The sequence below is a fragment of the Talpa europaea genome (assembly GCF_964194135.1).
Source record: "Talpa europaea genome assembly, chromosome: 5".
Lineage (NCBI taxonomy): Eukaryota > Metazoa > Chordata > Mammalia > Eulipotyphla > Talpidae > Talpa > Talpa europaea.
Window position 1 is genome coordinate 26,228,378 of NC_140071.1, and position 17,625 is coordinate 26,246,002.

Genomic DNA, 17,625 nt, shown 5'->3' on the forward strand with positions numbered 1-17,625 from the left:
TCCCCTCAGCAGTGTACTTCAGTCCTTCTGCCTGCTCTGCTCCCCACTCTGGCTCTGGTGAATTCTCTCACCCTCCCGCGCTTCTGACTGTACCCAGTGCATGTATAAACAAAACAAACAAACAAATATAATAAATAAATAAATAAATAAATAAATAAATAAATAAAGCAAACCATGCCTCTATTAAAAAAAAACTATTAAAAAAAAGCTGTGCAGTTATTATGCTGTAGATTTTTGGAATGGCATACCGTTTGATACACAAAATAAATACTTTTGAATCTGAGAATTACATATTCTGCTGTTATGGTCCACATTAAACAAATTACATAATTTGTTGCTTTATGTCATTTACAAATAAAAGCAAATAAAAATAGAATCTAGGATTTAAGGTATTTGGGGCTACTATAAATATTGTTAAAATTTACCATTTCATTTAATTTATAAGAGGGAAGTTGGGAGGAGATAAACTTTGGTGGCAATGTAAGCAATTTTGGGGAAAAAAGGTAGATCATCAGTTATGATAGGAATGATCTGCCTTCTGATCAGGCCAGGTGGCATTGTGCTCCAGGAAGAGGTGGTTCATGAACCTATGATGAGAATCTTGGTTCAGTGAAGCTTAATAATAGCAGTAGTCCGATGGTGAGACTCGTTAAGTCAGGCATCAGTCTCTTCCTCAAAGTAGGGGATCCTGGACCCAAATGAACACTAGACCTTTAGTGTTTAAAAAGTCTAGATTGCTGAGCTTGCTGAATTTAATTGTTAAGCTTTGTTCAGTGGGTACCTGTGTAGTTTTCTAGCAGTCATTTATTTTAGATACCACTAATTTCTCAAGAAATAATTTCAGTTTGGACTTAGCCAGTTAAAAAATCTTTTGACATAAATATTGATAATGGTATTTGAAATAGTTATTTCTGGACAGTGTAACCACCCTAATATGTAGATTAAAATTAACTTTTAAATATTAAATGGCACCATTGATACTGAATTTTTTTTATTTTAATCACTGGACTAGTTAATTATTAACATTTACTGAGCCTTGACCCTGAGCCCAACAAGTAATTTATACATCATTTCATTCATGTTCACAGTAGCTATGTAAAAAGTAAAACTATGGTTACCATGTTTTTCAGTGTAATATTTTTATTTTTTTTACATCATTGTTCATTTTTAAACACTTGCTTCCTCCAAGTGTAATATATTTAATACATAATACAGTCAGAATGCTGTGTGAAGTAAATTATCTATAATAGTCTTCCTCTTATCTTTGTCTCCCATCTGCTTATTTACCACTGATAAACTTCCCACCCACAAAGAAGTCATTATTAGTTTCTTATGCTTGATGTTTGTCTGCATATTCAAGCAAATACATTCTTATTTTTTCCCACAAATTAAGCATACTAATTAAAATATTTTTCATTTTGCTTTCAGCTTTACAGTTTTTATTTAAATCTTCACACATGCAAAAATGTTAGAGTACATCAAATCCATAAATCTACCACTTAGATTTTAACATTAATATTTTTGCTTTTTTTTCTCTTTGCATGTGTATGTATAAAGATAAGCAAAATGCATTTACATATATGCATGTGTATGACCAAAATGTGTATAAATAGTTGTTTTACTTACGCTATTGAAATAAAGTAATCAAATATCATGGTACTCTGTTTGTAAATACTTTAACTTTTTAGGGTGAATTACTGCCCCCTCCATGAAGGATTTTAAGCAAATGAGTGATTGGCTATAATTACTTCTGATGTGGAAGGTAGAACTAGAAGTAGGGACATCAATTACATGATTATTGTATTACTCCAGGTGAGTGGTAATGATGATAGGAACAATGTGAACAGTGGAGTTGGTAGTAATTTGTGGTTAATTAGAAAAAGAAAAACTGTTTACATTTTTTAGAGAAAGTCTCAAAAAGATGTGTTTGCTAGTCTTTCGTCAGGTCCCTTTCTTGCCAGTGAATGAACTGATCGTGCTTGTTACTAAAAAAAAATTCTAATTTCTCTCTATACTAGATACTCCATATCAGTTACTTAACATGTTACTTAATTTTGCGTGACTCTGAGGTATTGTTATCCTTATTTTTGCAGATGAGGACATTAAAGTGCAGAGTTGTAATTTGTTCAAGAGATCATATTGCCCTTAAGTAGCAGATCTGAAATTTTAACATAGGACTAACTCTGAAGTCACTACATGACTATTTTCAAAATTGTTTCATGAAGTTAAAAAATGGATGTGGGCCTCCCCAGTGGCGCAGCGGTTGAGCGCTGGGCTGTGAAGCTGCCCGCAGCCTCTGCAGCACTGGTTCGATCCCCGGCCACCAGCGAGGGTCCCACATGGTGCACAGACCTCTCCTGCCGCACACGCTGCTCCCCTCAGCAGTGTACTTCGTCAGTCTGCCTGTTCTGCTCCCTGCTCGCTCTGGCTCTGGTGAATTCTCTCACCTTCCTGCGCTTCTGACTGTACCCAGTGCTTATATAAATAAATAAATAAATCTTAAAAACAAAACAAAACAAAATAACGAATGTTAGTGATTTTCCCCATCTAAGTACATTTGTAATTATTCTTAATCATGTGATCATCAGCCATTAAGAAATTGTGTGCCCAAAAAAGCCAGATTTGCTTATGGATAGATATTTTGCTAGCCTGGTGAACTATCATGTCTTATAATTTCAGCATATTTTCTGTGGTCGGACTTACTCTTTATTTTAAATACATGTATTTTTTATTTTAAATATTTTTGTGGTACAACCATAATCCCAATAGTTTCTCGACTGAGAGAGAAAAATTTTAAGCCAAAAGATTGCTAAACTGCAGAAAATACAAGCTGTAATACTTCAAAATGAAGATGAAATACATAGTAGTGAGTTGTCCAAGATGAAACAATAGAAACAAAGCTGATATGAAAGTCTGTTTTTTATTTCCTTTATACCACATTCATATTTTATAACCTGTCTCTATAAACTTGTGTATATTACCTTCTTTACATTTGCCATCATGCCATCCAATTTGTTACTGCCTTTCATTACCTTGCCCACATTCTCCTTATTACTCCTTAATTCCATTCCAAAGTCGGTATGTGAGCATAATTACTTTTATTCCTCTTGGGGAAATTGTTCCTTATTCTGTTGGATGGGTCTCAAAGGATTAGTTTTAAGTTTTTGGCTTGAGTTAAAGTTTTGGCACAACTGCCCCTTGTTATTTCCTTCTATAGGTTTCACCTGATTCAGAAGAATAGGAGAAAGGACAGCTATAAGTATCTATAATTTTTGCTGACCTGACCAGTTGAACATACTGAGATAATACTAAGTGGTGTAGGTACAGATTAGAAACTGTTGTGATACACTTGAAATAAAAATCAAAGAATTGGGCCTCCCCGGTGGAGCAGCGGTTGAGCGCTCAGTTGCGAAACTGCCCGCAGCCTCTGCCTCGCCGGTTCCATCCCTGGCTGCTCCCGGCCACCGGAGGAGGGTCCCGCCTGGCGCGCAGACCTCTCCTGCCGCCCGCTGCTCCCCTCAGCAGTGTACTTCGGTCCTTCTGCCTGCTCTGCTCCCTGCTCTGGCTCTGGTAAATTCTCTCACCCTCCCACGCTTCTGACTGTACCCAGTGCTTGCATAAATAAATAAATAATCTTTAATAAATAAATCTTTAAAAAAAAAATCAAAGAATTTGTGAATATGTTACAAACTCAATTTCTTCACTGCTGTTCCGCAACCTAACCAAAGCATATATAAGATTGTTGCTTTTCCTTTTACTCCACATATTTTCCCAGAATATTAAAATGTGCCGTGACCCCTTCATCTTCATATTTTTTTAAATTAACTGTTGGTCCTTTATTCTGTCTAGTGGGTACAGTATGATGATGACAATTAAAATTTTCTCTGTTGATTCAAAATCTTGAACGTCTTCAATATCATTGACTTGGAGGTGATTAATACTAAATATCAACATATGTTAAGTCTTTGGTAATTGTTTTGGTACAAAGGGTGTGTATATATTATTTAATATTTCCGTTAAAACTCTTAGTATTATTTCCTTATGGTTTAGTATGGAAATAAGCAGTTTCTGAATTTGGGTTAATTCAATTTGTAATAAATTGACAATAAACATGATTGGTTTTAATCAAAACACTGAAGTTTAATTGACTCCTTAATATATTCTATAGATTAAGAATTTTACTTGTCTAAAAATTCCAGCAGATAATTTCTGATACATTGCTGTTACTGCCTCAATTCTAATATTTATAAAACCTTAGTCAAAAAAAAAAAATAAAGCCTTAGTCAATTATTTGTACGATGTTTTTGTTATCTGTAGACTGAAGTCATCCCATACTTATTTACTTAAAATAACAGCAGTCATTCATGGGCCTCTCCGGTGGCACAGTGGTTGAGCGCTGTGCTGTGAAGCTGCCTGCAGCCTCTGTAGATCCGGTTCGATCCCCAGTCCTTGGTGATGGTCCCACATGGTGTGCAGACATCTCCTGCTGTGCCCGCTGCTCCCCTCAGCAGTGTACTTCGTCGGTCTACCTGTTCTGCTTCCCACTCTGGCTCTGGTGAATTCTCTCACCCTCCCATGCTTCTGACTGTACCCAGTGCTTGCATAAATAAATTAATTAAAAAAAAAAGCAGTCATAAATCTGCAAGTTTAGGAAGGATTTGGTGGCAGCTTTTTACTGCTCCCTGAGATGGCTGATCTTGACCTAGATGGCCCATGCTCAATAGTTCACTCACTCAAAGTGATAATGGCTATTAATTATTCTTTATATCAGTCTCTCTGTGGGCAGCTTGGACCTACTTACAGTATGGTGGGCCTGGCAACACTAAATAGTAACATTGAGGAGAACAGGAAGTCTTACTGATAGAATTGCAAAATGGTATAGCCAATATGAAAGATAATTTGGTTGTTTCTTACAAACTAAATAGTCTTTTGTTAAAAGATTTATTTATTTATGCATACAAGAATTGGGGTACAGGGCCTCCCCTGGTGGTGCAGGCTGTTGAGCGCCACTCTGTGAAGCTGTCTGCAGCCTCTGCAGCACCAGTTCGATCCCTGCCGGGTGGCGAGTATCTCACATGATGCGGCAGACATCTCCTGCCACGCTTGCTGCTCCCCTCAGCAGTATATTTCATCAGTCTGCCTGTTCTGTTCCCTGCTCTGTCTCTGGTGAATCCTCTCACCCTCCTGCGCCTCTGGCCTGTACCCTGATTCTTGTATAAATAAATCTTAAAAGAATTGGGGTACAGGCCAGAGGCACAGAGGATTCACCAGAGACAGAGCGGGGAACAGAACAGGCATATTGACTGAAGTAGACTGCTAAGGGGAGCAATGGACGAGTTAGGAGAGGTCTGCTGTGCCATGTGGGTAGCTCCCTGGCCTGGGATGGAACTTGTGATTCAGTGGCTGTGAACAGCTTCATAGGTTGTGTTTTAACCACTTGCACCACCAGGGAGGCCCCAAAGCTAAATAGTCTTAACATATAACCCAGCAATTGTGTTGCTAGGTATTTACACAAATGAGTTGCAAATTTATTCCCTATAAAAGCCTACTCATGAATATATAGCAGAAACAACCTAAATTCATCAACGGATGAATTTATAAACATATATGGTAAATATATATATGTGATGTTTTTGAAAGTTGTAATGGTAGATTTTAAAAGAATGGCAGATTATGAGTTGACTTTTTATTACACCATTTCCATGGAGATTATTTTTTTAATACCTTTTTCAAAAAAAAGAATTCAGGATTCCTTTTGAAACTTAAAAATTATACCTACTTATTTTGGTAATAGTTTTGCTGGTAGTAAAACTAACTAGAACTATACTCAATTCCATTTATTAGAACTCCATTGATTTTCATCACTGGAATTAACTTTAGAGCATTAAATTTTAGATTTTATAAGTTTACAAAGAGTGATATTGAGATGCAGAGAGGTGATATGCTTATAGACAATTAGTAAGTAGTAAAACCAGAAATATACAGAAAAATTATACAGAATAGAAGCTACAGTAAATAACTTCTAATAATGGTAACTGATATTAGAAAGCATAACCCTCAGTTTATCTAGAATTAAGGTTGATGCTTAAGAAATCTGAAAATCTGGAGGCAAATTAACAAAACAAATGGGTAGACAGGAAGTAGTTAAGCTTAGGAAGCAAATAAAATTCTGCTTTTTAAGTCTGTAGATAGAACTATGTTGTTCTTTGGTATTTCAACTCTGTATATATGGTAAAATATATTTCTTTCATATCTGCTTTTTCCTGAGACATTTCTCCTATCATTTTTGTTGTATTCCCCATCCATTAAAAAAAGAAAATTAAATTCTAACTTTCTCAAAAATTACCTTTTATTTTCTGATGATTACAAATCAGTCATGTATGTATGTATGCATAACTTCCTAGTACTCTGATACATTACCCAAAAAGATATGGTTAATATTTTGGCAGTTTTTGATTATTAAGAATAATGCAGCTATGAATAGTGGTATACAATACCTATTTCAGGCCTTGCTTTCAATTCTTTTGGGATATACCTATAAGTGGAATTGCTGGATTGTACAATAATCCTGTTTAATTTTTCAAAGAATTGCCATGTTGTTAGCCACAGAAACTTCAGGATCTTAAATTCCTACCAACAGCGCAGAGGATCCCAATTTTCCCATAACGTATCAACACTTGTTTTTTGTTTTTAATAACTATCCTTTTGTATGTGAAGGGATCTTATTGTTGTTCTGATTTGCATTTCCCTAGTGATAAGTAGTTTTTTAAATTATGTTTTTTAAAATTGAGGTAACTGGTTTATAGCACTGTATATGATTCAGAGGTATAGATTTACCCCTCTTCAGATGTGTGTTACCATATAAATTCACCACCAACTCGCCCATTGAGCCCCTTCCATTAACCTCAATTCTACAGTCAGATTTGTAGAATTATGTTGTTTTATTGTTTATTCCTTTGTTTTGTTTATATTCCACATATGAATGAAATCACTGTATTTCTCTTTCTCCTGACCAATTTTACTTCATAATCCCTTCCAGTTCTATCCATGTTGTTACAAATGGCAAGTCTCATATTTTTATAAATAGTGAATATTCCATTACACCCCCCCACCCCCTACATCTTAATCCACTTGCCTGTTTTTGGGTGCTTAGATTATTTCCATACTTGGCTGTTGTAAACAGTGCTGCAATGAACATAGGATTGTGTATATCCCTTTGAATGTATGTATGTACCTTTTTTTTTCATGGATAGCTATAAATGGAATTGCTGGATTATATAGTATATGTATTTTTAATATATTTTTTAAGATTTTAAAAAATATTTATTTCTGCACCCAAGAACTATGTGAGGTGCAGGGGGTGAGAGGATTCACCAGAGACACAGTGGGAAACAGAACAGGCGGACTGACTGAAATCCACTGCTGAGGGGAGCAGTGGGCGAGTTAGGAGAGGTCTGTTGTGCCATGTGGGTAGCACCCTGTCTGGGGATTGAACTCATGCTGCAGTGGCTGTGGATAGCTGCATAGGTTGTGTCTTAACCCCTTGCACCACCAGGGAGGCCCTATTTTTAATATTTTAAGCACTATCCAGGTTCTTTTCCACAGGGTTGAACCAGTTCAGGTTCCACTAACACTGTGTAAGGGTTCCTTTTTCTCCACATCCTCACCAACTGTTACCACTTTTGGTTTTTTTGAGATGGACCACTCTCACAGGTGTGAGATGGTATCTGGCTTGTTTTTGATTTGCATTTCCCTGATGATAAGTGGTGATGAACATTTTTTCATGTACTATTGACTATCTGTATGTCTTTAAAGTGTCTATAGTAATAGTTTCTTTTTCAGTCCAGAAACTTTTTATGTAGTAACATTTGTTTACTTTTGTTTTTTTTTTTTGGGGTCATTGGAGTCAGGTCCCCAAAGACACCTATGAAGTCAGTATTGTGGAATGTTTTATTTCTGTGTATTTTATGGTTACAGGTTTTATATCCAAGGTTTAATCTATTTTGAGTTAATTTTTGTAATGGTGTGAGATAGTTTCATTCTTCTGCATGCAGTTGTACAATTTTCATAGTACCATTCGTTGAAGAGACTTTCCTTTTTCCATTGGGTACTTTTAGCTCCTTTGTCATAGATTAACTGTCCAAATGAAGCGTGGGTTTATTTCTGGGTTGTCCATTTTTGTTTCACTGGTTTATGTGTGTTTTTATTTCAATACCATGTTATTTTGATTAGGATAGCTTTATAGTATAGTTTGAAGTTTTGGTGTATGATACTTCCATTCTTTTTTTGTCAGGACTGTTTTGACTGTTGAAGGTCTTTTGTGCTCCGTATAAATTTCAATAATGTTCTATTGGAAGAATGCCATGCACCCTTGATTGGGATTGCATTGAACTTGAATATTGCTTTATTAATATAACCATTTAGCAACGTTAATTCTTCTATCCTATGAGCAAGAAATATATTTTCAGTTTTTTGTGTCTTTTTCTATTTCTGTGATCAATGTCTTACAGTTTTTATTGTACAGTTTCCTTTACCTCCGTTGTTAAGTTTACTCCTAGGCATTTGTTTTTAATGAGAGTCTTTTCTTCCACCTGGATCATTTGTCATACTATCTTCATGGTCACGGAGTCAGTCCTCTATTTGGTCTATTCAGCTTCCATAGTTCTTATTAGAATATTTTTTTTATCTCGAGAGTTTTACATCCTGAGCCTTTGTTATTTCCTTATTTAAACATTTGCTTTTTTCTATTCATTAGTTGTATTTTTTCAACTCATTAATTTGTTCTTCTGAATTTTGTTGTATTTCCCTAAATTTACTTTTCTGACTTCCTTTTCTGTATTTTCTTCCTTATCTTTGATTTTCTTTTTATGGCAATTTTGAATGCTCTGATAGCAAGATAAACTCTTCTGTGTCTTTGTGTTTGGATTTTGGAGAGTTGTTCACTCCTGTGATGTCACATTCACTTGAAGTTTCAAAATGGTATGTGATGAGTTTTTTGTCTGCCCATTTTGCTACTTCAGATTTTTCTTTTTTTTTTTTTTAAGTAACTATAGCTGTAACTTAAAGTTGAACTACTAGTTTTACAGCAGATGGTGACGTGATTTTATGTTAGTTTAATATTGTGGCCTTTTCCTGCTTCCATAAGTATTGAAGCCTATTTTCAGATGCTGTCTCACAGGTTGGGGAGGGGCTTGGAGTGGTCTAGCCATTGGTCTGAATGTGCTGGTTGGGGAAGGGCTAGCATTTGTAGCATCACTGATAACCTTCCTCTCTGAGTTTCCAGACCAGGGTTTTCCGGCCTGCAAACTACTTATGTACTTCATGAGGTCAATACCAGTTACAAGGAGTGGGGAAAGGTAGTGCAGTCCAGTACACTGTCTTTGTTCTTTTCACTAGGGAGTGGCCTGGCCAGCTCTTCCACACCTATTTCCCTTCCACACGGTTCACCTCTCTTCTCCCTAAGATTCATGGCTTACCAGTAATGCTACCATCTGTCCACCTCATGCCTATCCTGACTGCAACCTCCAGGTATTTTTCTCAACCCACCTTCTATTTAATGAAGCATGAATCTCCTCCTTGTCCCTTCTGGTACATCTGTGTTGGTCTCTGATGTCCATGAGGGTTACCAGTTTATCACCAAGTCATTAGACTCTGGATATGTATCATGTCCCTCTGTTTAACTGTTAGATGTTCCTCGTTGGAAACAAAGTAAGGAAACTTCTTCGCTTAGTCTTCATTTTAAACTTCTTAAACTTCATCTTAGTCGGAGAATTCTCACAACAGTAATGGTGAGCATCTCTTCATGGGTTTATTGCTCACTGTTATGTTTTGGACAAATATCTGTCAAGCCTTTCCCCCATTTTTAATTGGATTTTTATATTTTTTGTTTGACTCCTTTTGAACCTTAAGAATGATACCTTTTGATTGATTGGTAGTAGCTTCTTTTTTTACTCATTTTGGATATTGATTCTTTACTGTTTTATGTTGTAAATATTATCTGTTTATTTGTAGTTTACAAATTCTTATATAGTAGCTTCTATTATTTTTTTGATTGTGCTTTCTAAGCTTTTTATTTTTCTTGTAAAGTTTTTTATATTCTATTATTAAAAATATGTTCTTTCCTTCTATCACTTCCTAATGTGACAATTTCTATAGGCTGATCAACAAATACAGTAAAAATTTACTGTATAATTTACACTGTATAAAATATTAGCTTTACATTTTGTTGTTGTAATTAGTTAAATCTATGCTCATAATTGAGTTTGGATCTTTGTTGCTTCCTTAACTAGATTCTGGCAAAAAGTGTTCTCCAGTTTGAGATTTGAGTATTTTAATGATTATTTCACTGTGTTTAGAGAGTAATTATTTAGCACATGACCTAGTTTAACCTTCATACGTATATATATATACACGTATACAAGAACACAGAATGTGTGTGTGTTTATGTATGTTGCTTTTTACACTTATGTAAATTTTTCTGAAATAAATACTGTGACTATATTGTTTCAGGTAATGAATAGTCATTACGATATTTATGAATTAAACGATTACTTTTTACTTAACCTCTTTTGTATCTGTTTTCCTTTTTTTGGTATCTGTTGCTTTTTACGTATAGTCTGGTAAATGAGATAGTTTTTCATCTAAATATTTGTTTATAATAGTTCCCTTTATAAAAAATGGTATATGGTTTATTCTTCTGATTAGTTGGAGACTAATTTAAAATTATTAAAGTACATATATTGTTGAAAATTAAAATTTTACTTTGAATTTTACTAATGTATGATAACATTTTGTCATACAATTTAAGAGAAAATTGCTTAAATCGTGCAGCCCAAAATTGCATAGCCCATGGATTATAGTTTTCATCTAATAATTTGCACTATTTTAATCCAATACTTTTTTTTGCTAGAGGAACTATGTAGCTTAATTCTCTTATAATTTAGTCACTTTTTCTAATAATTGTAACATTTGAAATTTCCCTGTTTTCCCTTATCATTGCCTCCTGTTTTTCTTGCAAAGTATGTTTTTGGTTAAAAGTATTTATAAAGTTTTTCTTGTTTAGTTATGGGTCTTAATGTTTTCCGAAGTAAATATACTTTTAATGGTGCTTAATTATACTTCTTTAATATTAAAACAATCTGAACATATATTTTAGCTGCTTGTATACATAATTTAAAATAATTTCCATGTAGATGTGTTTTGTGTCCATGAAAAGTATATTTACAATGCTAAAGAATCATAACACATTTGGGGAATAATTACATGGATATTTTTTAAAATGTTCACAATAAGTAAAGACTTTTTGTATTACTAGTTTTCTGTAAACTATATTGTTAATAAGTAGTTTTTTTTATAAATCTGTATATTGGTAGCTATTAAAAGTTGAACCTTGTAGTTTTGCATTATTGGTGATTATGTTACATCAAAATTATTGTGATTATTTTACATTTAGTAAAAAAAAGGACTGTAGATTATTTAGGGTCATATTATATTAACTTAGTTTACATAAGATGACTCAATATTTTATAAATTTAAAATGCTAAATTGCCATGGTGATAGCTGTGTTATTCATTGATATAAATTACAATGTGTAAGTGAAATAAAAAAAAATCTTTTAGGAATCTGCAAACTACTTGGAGTGAGGATGGGACAATGCTAGTAAAAAGAAGCTAGATTCTCTGCTTACTTTGTTTCTGACCTAATATTTCTATTTAACTATTCAAACTTTCTTCAATCTGTGAATGGGATATAGGACTAAACTAATAGAAATAGTTAACGTGATCATATAAATCAATCATGCATTCAAATTAGAGTGAAAAAACTATTTGGTAACATGTAATTAAATTCTGCAACTTACACTTTAGGCCATTAACATGGCTAAGACTTTCTCTTTTGATGCCATCATTTAGGAATAAGCATTCCGGAAAAGCTGATACAGCTTTGTATTTTTTTTTCCTGGTTGTGACTTGCTAGTTGCTCTGCTCTCATAGAGAGCAGTACAGTTCTTGTCACTGGCTGGCTTTCTGTGACAGAGAGCCTATAGTGTGACATAAAGTGCAGCCTGTTGTGAACTGTCAAGTGAGAGTCTGCCAAAAACTCAGCAGACAGAACTAATTGGGGAGTAAAAGGATTTTTGTGCCCTCTTTCTATGCTTTTTGTTTTATAAGACAGATATTGTTAAAGTAGCTTGTTTATGTAAGATTTGTCTGCCTCTTTTTTCTCATTGCATGGATCATTTTTTAACTTAAAGTCTTGCACTGCAGGTCTTTGAGCACTTCCACATGGAGGCTGGCACAGGACCAAGCTCGAGATTCGCAACTCATAACAGTTGATGAAAAATTGGTAAGAGTTTTCTGCTATACATTGCTATGATTCTGCCTCCAGTATTATTTCTGTGTTGTGGGTTCTTCTCAGAGTGATTTGAACTTGAATTTCTGGATTTTATATAAATTTTAAGAACTGTTCATCACTAAAAGACAAAATTTGTGTCAGTAACCATTATACACAAATATTAAGTTATATACAATATTAAGAAAAAATTAAGATTAAAGTCTTCCATTTTAGTAATGTATATGAATAGCAATCAGAACATTTTTTTATGAGTGCATTTTTTTATTTTCTCAGTGATACTCTTATTTAAGTTGTAAGACACTTTTTTTTTAAAGTTGTTAGTACACTCTTAAGTACATTGGGTATTTCTGGAACCATGCATCATTGCTGTTATTGTGTGTATATGTGTGTACTTCCTATGTCTGCAGATGCATGACAGATTACAACTAGCAGCAAATAGTAATATTCTCCTGTTGATCAATAGCAGAATTTTTGTAATCACAAATTTTTCAATAGTGGTTCACTTAGATGCAATTCAATATTTATGTTTATATTATATAACAAATTTTATAGTTTCTAAGAGTTCTCGTAAGAGCATGCTTCTCATTTTGTGTATAGTTTACCATTGTCAACTATATGGCTTTTTTCTTAATTACTTCCATGCGTATAGACTTTTAATACTCGTTTTAACCTGTAAGCATAATTAATATAATTGATCACACTCAAGTTTCTGTTTGTACCATAAAAATATAAAAATAAATAATAGTCAAGTAAACAGACAGGAAATTTGGAAAACTTAAGACTGGTTGGTGTTTAAATTATCTCTTAGATCTGTTTACTGACATTGCCATTATCCTAGTGTAGGCTAAGATCATCTTTTCACCTTGATTGCTACAGTAGTTTAATTGCTGTATATACATACTCTAATCTTCCTTTAAGTTTCCATTGGACAACCAGAAATGTTCTTAAAATGCTTATTTTGTCACCCTCTTGTATAAAATCCTTTAGTTTGTCTTACTGGTATAGGAGTAAACTTTAAAATCCTAACATAACTTTTGAAGTCTTGCTTGATTTAACTCCTGCCTTCCTTTCTAGGTTTATCTTGTACCGCTATCCTTTTTACTGTATCTCCCCCCACACCAACTCTGGAACTTGCTGTTCTTTTTCCCACTTCAGGGCTTTCAGACAGTTCGCTAAGCCCTTGGCTTAGGTGCTTTTTTACCAGTACCCTAGCTCTTCATCCCATTACGGTTTACTTATCTTACAATATTAATCAAACATCATTAACTTATTTAAGTATAAAAGAAATGAGATAGGTGAGTGAGAGGAGGGGGATTCACACATTCCATGTGCTCATTAATAAATCAGAGTACTATTTTTCAGTTTTCTCTGACTTTTTTTCAAGCCCCCTTTTTTCAGTGTTTATGTGGTTTATTATTTATATAAAAGTCTCAGGTTCTATGGTTTATTAGCAATGTTTCTGAGTTCTTTCTACTTTGAAGAGTGGATGAGTCAGACAGTAATCTGTTGCTTTGAACAAGGTGATATGAAGCATGCCAGAGAGATATATAAACTGGTTTTAGTTTCATAAAATGAGTTGCATACTTAAGATGTATTTTGTTGCCCCATATAGGTTTTCCCCAGCTCTGTTATGTCTTTCTTGGAGTGTATTAGTCAGAATGTCAGACTGATAAGCTATCTGTAATCAATTAAAATCTTAGGTATAATCATTGTTATTGAAGTAATATTTAATAATTTGTTTCATGGATAACTGAAACACGTAATTTTCAAATCTGAGTTTTAGCCATTCATTCATTTAGGTTTATATCGAAGTGAAAATATTAAATAATCAAATAGGTAACATAATGCTGGGAGGGTTTTCATAGCTTCTTATTTCTGCATATTATGTGATGCTATCACAATGACAAGACCAGGGGCTTGTTATTTACCACTAGAAATAATGAGCAAATTGGAGTTGCTTTTATTTGCATTTTGAAAAAACTGAAAAGGTTCTATAAATATTTATGAACAATGATAAAATATTTGAAAATGCGAAGTAAGTTCTTGTATTTTTAAAAGACTTAGAAACAGCATTTTAGTGTCACTATTAATGTAATGTAAACCAATTTGTTAAATTAGTATATGCCCTTTTTAAAAACAAATTATTTTAGACAAAATCTATTTATTTTGCTGTGTAGAAGAACTGGGGTGTAGGCCAAAGGTGAAGAGGGTAAGTGGATTCATCAGAGACACTGCGGAGTAGTACAGGCTGATTTACTGAAATACACTGTTAAGGGGAGGAGCAGGTAAGACAGGAGAGGTCTGCTGCGTCATGTGTGAGTTAGCTCCCCGGCCAGGGATTGAACTCAGGCAGTGATGGCTCTGAGACATAACCCCTAGGCCATTAGTATGCCATTTTTCATTAACCCATGACTAGATTATTGTTATTTGTAATTCAAACTAGATAGAATCTTAATTGTAAGGTAAGAACCATTATTCTGGTTGCTATTGACTATTCATATATAATGTGTTTTTAAAATTAATATAATTAATATAGATGAAAGGCCTGGACAGAAGCAAATGGACTAAAATTAATTAGGCATCAGTTATAGTGGTTATTTCTATTTCACAAAATGGATCCTAGGAATTTAAAACCAGAGGGTAACTTTACATGTTACCTAGTTGTGGGTTTATTTATGTTATTGATTCGTTATTTTTTAATTTGAAAGTTGTTTTAACTTTTATTCAAGAGGAATTTTATGTGGGAATTCAGTAAGTAATAAACTAGATGAAAACTGAATTGCTGGAGCATGAGGGTTAGGAGAGGAACATGAGGGATGTCTGGTAAGTCTTTCCTGCGGTAACTTTCTCAGGGTACTTCATTGAGAGATTTGCCTTTTTTTTTTAAGATTTATTTATTTATGCATACAAGACCTGGGGTGCAGACCAAAGGTGTGGGGAGTGAGAGGATTCACCAGAGACAGACAGAACAGAACAGGCAGATTGACTGAAATACACTGCTGAGGAGCAGTGGGTAAGTCAGAAGAGGTCTCCTGCACCATATGGGTCACCTCCGTAGCCGGGGTTTGAACTTGTGCTGCAGTGGCTGTGGATAGCTTCATAGTGCTGTGTCTTAACCCCTGGTGGCACCAGGGAGGCCCCTTGCTTCTTTTTTTTTTTTTTAAATTAGACTGAACAAATGGTTCTCAAAGATGAGAGCTGGGATGTACACATCTCAAACTGGTTCCAAAAACTTCTAGTCAACTTTTCTTTTGAGGGTGCTATTCATATTACTAATCAGTCATAATTATTAGAAAGCTATTCCTTATGAAGGAAAAATACAGTCTTTTAAAAAAAAATGGAAGAATTATATATCCAGATTTTAAAAACTACCAAAAAAATCTTTATCCATATCTGTACCATATTAAAAAAACTATATTAACTCAGAGTCCTAAATACATAGTCCTAAATGGAAAACTGAAAATCATAAAACTTCTAGGAGAAAAATCTTTAACTTTGGGTTAGATTTTTTTAGATACAATATAAATCCATTTTAAAAAATCATAGAATTAAACTTTCTCACCATTAAAAATTTCTGCTTTTTGAAAGACATTGTTAAGAGAATGAAAAGACAAACCAAGATTGGGAGAAAATATACTTGCAAAGCACATACCTGATAAAGAATTGTATCCAGAACATAAAAACTACCTTTCAGATGGAAGATAAGCAGATGAAAAGATGTTTGGCATCATCAGTGGTAATGGAAATGTATTTTAAAACTGTAATGAACTACCACTACACATTTATTTGAATGACTTAAAAATATTGACCAAAGTGCTAGATAGGATGCAGAGCTACTGGAACTTTCATATACTTCTGATGGGAATGCAAAATGGTATATGGCCATTTTGAAAACTGTCAGTTTCTTATAAAGTTAATCATATGCCTGCCATATAAGCAAGCAGTCCCAATTTTAAATATTTACCCAAATGAAATCTTATGTTTAGACAAAATCCTGTATGCAAATGTTTGTAATAGTTTTAGTCATAATTCCAATAACTGGAAACAATCTGACTGTCCTTTGCATCTATACAGTGAATTTCTACACATCAATGAGGAACAACTGTGGATTATCTTTGCTGCGTTGTGCTAAATAAGAGAAATCAGACTCAGTGGCTACATACAATCCATATATTTGACATTCTAGAATAGACAAAACTCTAGGTGTAGAACGTTGATCAGATTTGGTTGCTAGGGTGGATCAGATTTGGTTGCTAAACTTTTTTGTATCTTGATTCTGGTGTTGTTTCTTTTGTCCAACTATATTTGTTCAAAAACAAAATCCCATAAAATTACATACTTAAAAGAACGAGTTTTACTGTTTGTAAATTATATTTCAATTTTTGAAAAGGGGAAAGGCTTCTTAATTTTGGTGTTATTCTACTTCTTTAAAACTAATGTTCAATATATAGGGCATGCTGTTTTCTACATGACAGCCTCTGTATATTTGATAACAACTCATTGTTCCAAAATCACCAGTTCTCTTTGTCCTGAAACCAGAGCTATCTGGTCCATGAACCTGCCCTGACTTCAGTGCAGTCTAGCCTAGGCAGAGGGTAGGCTTTTCTCTTTTATATCTGGAACCAGGATCATAAATGGACCAATCAGGTTCAAGCTAAATGGATCAATCAGGTTTGAGCTGTCCAGTTGTCAGTTAGGGGCTTGAGCTGTTACGTGGATTGAAATTGGAAGTGAAGGCAGAGGAGGAGCCAGCTTAAGTCAGTTAGCAGTCAGCCTCTGAAGAAAGAAGAAGCAGTCATAGCTAGCCTCCAAGGGGAGAAGCAGTCAGCAGACATCCATATTCTTCCAGACCTTTGTAGAGACTCAGCCCCTTCACTTGCCTCTGGCCTTGCTTCTGATATTGCCTGCAAGGAGCACCATTAGCTTTGGCCCAGTGTCCCAAAGACTGTTGGCTATTGGTTCATACCAATAGCTCACAAAGAACTAAAGCACTGGTGTCTCTGACACCACCCTCTGGTTACTGGTGCTGACTGACACTACTAATTGGTGACCAGCACTATGTCTGCCCGCCTTTAAGAGCTGTCCACAGCCACTGGTTCTTTAGCACCTCTTCCTGGTGCTTTTGAGTTCATTGTGGCCCAGTGCAGCATCCAGTACTGTCCAGCCAACCTTTGGACTGTTGCTGTGGGTTGTGACTATGTCACCTCAGTGGCCCCACCTGTGAGACTTTCCAGCTACCACGTTGAATTGGACCCTGGTGCACTTCTGGCCAGT

At 34.7% G+C, this 17,625-nt stretch overlaps 1 protein-coding gene across 1 annotated transcript in view; it reads left to right on the plus strand.

Moving 5' to 3' along the window:
• The window catches only part of NDUFS4 (NADH:ubiquinone oxidoreductase subunit S4), a gene marked incomplete at both ends in the record, with an annotated part of 80,831 nt that overhangs the window by 14,729 nt on the left and 48,477 nt on the right, over nucleotides 1–17,625 (plus strand). The window contains one exon of the mRNA XM_084233784.1: nucleotides 12,264–12,342. Coding sequence (XP_084089910.1) covers nucleotides 12,264–12,342 — 79 coding nt within the window. The remainder of the gene's footprint in view (nucleotides 1–12,263; nucleotides 12,343–17,625) is intronic.